At 18.9% G+C, this 4,667-nt stretch overlaps 2 protein-coding genes across 2 annotated transcripts; both read left to right on the forward strand.

The window, feature by feature from the left end:
• Positions 1-279: 279 nt before the first annotated feature.
• PRSY57_0319400 (SNARE protein) lies at positions 280-1,691 on the forward strand (the record flags this gene model as incomplete). The annotated part of the gene is made up of 6 exons (XM_012905818.2): positions 280-446; positions 640-746; positions 927-1,013; positions 1,116-1,262; positions 1,405-1,448; positions 1,578-1,691. 6 exons carry the CDS (start codon positions 280-282, stop codon positions 1,689-1,691), a joined length of 666 nt encoding a protein of 221 aa, XP_012761272.1.
• Positions 1,692-2,480: 789 nt separating this feature from the next.
• Positions 2,481-4,142, forward strand: PRSY57_0319500 (CPW-WPC family protein; the record flags this gene model as incomplete). The annotated part of the gene is made up of 1 exon (XM_012905819.2): positions 2,481-4,142. One exon carries the CDS (start codon positions 2,481-2,483, stop codon positions 4,140-4,142), a length of 1,662 nt encoding a protein of 553 aa, XP_012761273.2.
• Between the last annotated feature and the right edge of the window lie 525 nt (positions 4,143-4,667).

Here is a 4,667-nt window from a genome sequence, read left to right on the forward strand (position 1 = left end):
TTTTTTTTTTTTTTTTTTTTTTTTTTTTTTTTTTTTTTTATTTTCAGATCATAAATAAATAATGGTATATATTTACATATATTTTTTATATGTTTCAAATATATATATATTATATATATATATATATAAGATGATCCATAAAAAATAATAATATATATATTATGTGTATACATATATAACTGTGATTGGGTTTATTCATTTAATTTTTCTTTTTCTTTTACCTTTTTTTTTTCTTGTTTAAAAAAAATATATAAAGAAGAAAATAATAAAAAAAGAACAATGTGCGATGTAGTATTACTTTGTAGAGTTAGTGATGGAATGACTTTGGTCGAAACGAATAGTGAGACAAAAAGTATTTCACATAAATTAGAATTAAAAAAGTTATGTAAAAAATTATACTCTTTTCCAAATTTATCAACTGTTACATCTAACAATTTTAATTACCAGTAAAAAAAAAAAAAAAAAAAAAAAACAAATTAAATTATTATTATATATTATAAGAATAAGAAATAGGTTTATATGTTTTGAAAATTTTGTTTTCTTTAATTATTTTATTTTTTTTTTTTTTTAATCTTATCTTTTATATTTTTCATTATTATTATTTTTATTTTATTTTATTTTATTTTTTTTTTTTTTCAGTTTTCTTATTGAAAATGGCATAGCTTATATAGCTGTATTTCCTGTTACGTACCCAAAAAAATTAGCTTTTTTATTTTTAAACGATATTTGTAAACAATTTAATGAAGGTTATTATAAAATATAATAAAATAAATGTGTAATAAAATGCAAATAATATGTTATGTGAATATGAATAATTTATAAATTATACTACAATGGTTTAGCATACTTTTATGGGTGTATTTCTAATTATTACATATATATATATATATATATATATTAATTTATATTTTATTTATTTTGTACAGAACTTATGATACAATATGGAACACATTCAATAGATTATAGGTCAATTATCGAAACCATAGAAAAGCCATACTCATTTATTAAATTTGGTAATACAAATATCTAACATACATTAATATGTGAGTTATTTTCCTTTTATATTCTTTGTGTTATGATTATTTTATTTATTATTATTTTTTTTCTTTTTATAGATAGAAAAATTACAAAAATAAAACAAGAATATAAAGACCCTCGTTCTAATATAGCAATAAAAAAATTAAATGAAAGTTTAAATGAAGTTAGCAGCATTATGAAGAAGAATATAGACGATATATTGATGAGGGGCGAAAATTTGGAAGGTATGGAAAATTAATATATAGAGAATAAAATGGACATGTGTGTGTACATAAATAAATAAATATATATATATATATATATATATATATGTACATATATAAATTTTTTTTTTTTTTTTTTTTTTCTTTTTCTTTTTCTGCTTAGATGTTGGAAGGAAGGCATTTAATCTAAAATATGAATCGGAAAAGGTAAAAATTTAAAAGAACATATATATAAATATATATATATATATATATATGTATGTATGTATGTATGTATATATATATAGTTATTTTTATTATTTCCTTATTTTATATCTGTTTGTATCATTTTTATAGTTTAAGAAGGTTTCCAGGGTATTAAATCTAAAATATGCATTATATCAATATGGAATATTGGCATCAATAGTTATATTTTTTTTTTTAATTATAATTTTTAAAAATTATTTCTAATTATATATGTATAAATATGCTATATATATATATATATATATATGTATATGTTTCCATTTTTAATTTTTTTTTTATTTTAATTTTCTTTTTGAATGTTTTTGTAATAAAATACAACATTAATATGTATATATTATATATATATATATGTATTTAATAAATTATAATATATTTGATTTTATAAAAATTAAACTCCTATAAAACTACTTTTTGGTAATAAATAATTTCATAATTTATAATAAACAGTTATATAAAATAGTATTATAATTTACTATAGTTATAACGAATGTCTGGAATAAAATTAAAGAAACAAAAGTTGAAAGGAGCTCATCACTATACTTAATTTGTGAATGGTTTTTCAATTTTAATAATAATTATTGTTTTGGCCAATCTAATATATATATATATATATATGTATATATATATTTATTTATTTTATTTTTTTTGTGTAATTACATATATATATATATATATATATATATATATATATATAGACTAGATATAGAACAAATGTGGAGAAAGTATTAAATATTCTTTTAATATGTTTGTTCTTAGTTTATAAGTAGAAATATTCTTATGATCTCTTTTTTTGTCAAATTGTCCAAATTGGATATATGTAAGTTTTTTTTTATTTTTTTTAATAATATATATATATATATGTTGAGTTATATTTTTTGTTAATTATTTAAAGACATCATAGTTGTTATATAGAATGACTGTATGTATTTCTAAATAGAAAAGAGGATATATATATATATATATATATATGCATTTTTTGTTATATGTAAGATTATGAAATTCAGTTTTTTTTCTGTTGTTATTTGTTTTGTTATTTTAGCTTATTCAGCTAGCTTAAATAGGGAAAAGGAAAAAAAAAAAAAAAAAAGCGATAAACATATCGAAAGCAATAAAATTGATAAAAATATAAAAAAATTCGACTATGGTACATTGAAGAAAAAATTTCACTTAAACGATAAGGATGAGAATGTAAAGGATGTTAATAAATATAATGAAATTGGAGAAAATGAAAAAAATAAAGAAAATGAAAAAAATAAGCAACCTGAAGGGATATCTGTAAGCTTAGAAAAAACAAATTCTCTTGAGGAAACATTAGTACAAATAAATAATGAATATAATAAATGTATTGATATGATTGAAAAAGAAATACACGATAATATAGATAATGAAGAAAGTTTAAAAGTAAAAAACGAATTAGAAAAATTATGCGTAATAAAAAAAGAAAAAGATGAAAAAGAAGAATATGAGAAATATAAAAAAAGGATGAAAGAAAAATCTATGCAAATGAATATGGATAATGAAAAAGAAGAAAGAAAAAGAATAAATGATGATATAAAATCCCAATTAGGTATATCTAGTAAAATAGAAGTTACTAATGAAGTTTTAAATGATTCATTATCTGAAATAAAAAATTGTGTAAGAAATTATAGAGAAAAATGTCCATTGAACTGGAAAATAAATAAAGATAATAAACTATATTGTATGGCTCCTGAATCATATAAAGGACCATGTGAAAGAAAATTAATAACTAATTTAGATATAAGTGAAAAGATTAAGATAGAAAAAAAATGTTATATATTTTGGCAATGTGAAAATAATTGTGTACAAGATTTCGAAAATTCTATATGTCCTTTGGAATGGATAATGAAAAATGAAGAATATTGTATATCCCCTGAAAGTTATGTAGGAAATTGTTTGAATCAAATTAATTTCATAAATATGACAAATAAAGAAAAAGCTATTTATTCTAATTTATGTGATGTTAGATGGCCATGTAAAAAAAAATGTGAACATGATTATTCTGTTGTTTGTCCAGATGAATGGATTGAAGGAAATGATGGATACTGTTTTCCTACACGTAATTATAAAGGAAATTGTAAAAATAAAATATATTTCAAACATTTAGATAAAATAATGAAGGAGACATATGAACAAAAATGTCAATTCAGTTATCCTTGTATTAATTCTTGTGAAAAAAATTATGATGATTTGTGTCCAAATTTATGGATATCAATAAATGGAAATGAATGTGCCCCATCCGAATATTATAATGGAAGTTGTAAAGAAAATTATATTTTTAAAAAAAAAAATGTTCAGGAAAAGAAAATGTTTGAAAATTTATGTGAAGTATCTTATCCATGTTTAAAAAAATGTAAAAGAAATTATTCTTATAGTTGTCCTATTGGATGGAAAGAAACTTTATCTTTTTGCTTAGCTCCTAATTCATATAAATTCAATTGTAATAAATTAATAAAAAATGATATGAACGAGAAGGAAAAAATAGAAATCAGTAAAAAGTGTCACATTTTTTGGCCCTGTGAAAATTATGAAATACTTTTAAAAAAATTAATTTATAATAATATGACGGAGAAGGATTATTTATCGATAGTAAATGGGCCTGTTGATAATACAACAGGTAAAGTCATATATATTTAAAGTACAAATTTAAGTAATAAAAATGAAACAAATATGTATGCACATATATACATACATACATACACATATATATATATATATATATATATAGAATGGTTTTAATGAAACATAAGGAAAAATAAACCTAACGAAACATTATATATGATATATGCTGTCAATCGTATGATATATAGCTGGAACTTTTTTTTTTTTTTTTTTTTTTTTTTTTTTTAAATTATATATTTAAATTGTTTTTATTTCATATTACTCTATTTTTATATTTTTTTGTTTCCTTATATTTTCATCATGCCCCTTTTCAATGCATATGTGTATTTAATATAAGTCATTATGAAAATTTACATATGATTTAAAAGGTGAACGTGTGTATTAATAAGGAAAAACTTAAAACATAGGTAAATAAATAAATAAATAAATATATATATATATATATAATAATAATAATAATAATAAACCGAATAATGAATAAAATATTTAATAACATCACAATGTTCAGGTTTTTTCTTCTCTTCAATTCTTTAAATTTCA

The sequence above is a fragment of the Plasmodium reichenowi genome, chromosome 3 (assembly GCF_001601855.1).
Source record: "Plasmodium reichenowi strain SY57 chromosome 3, whole genome shotgun sequence".
Taxonomy (NCBI): Eukaryota; Apicomplexa; class Aconoidasida; order Haemosporida; family Plasmodiidae; genus Plasmodium; species Plasmodium reichenowi.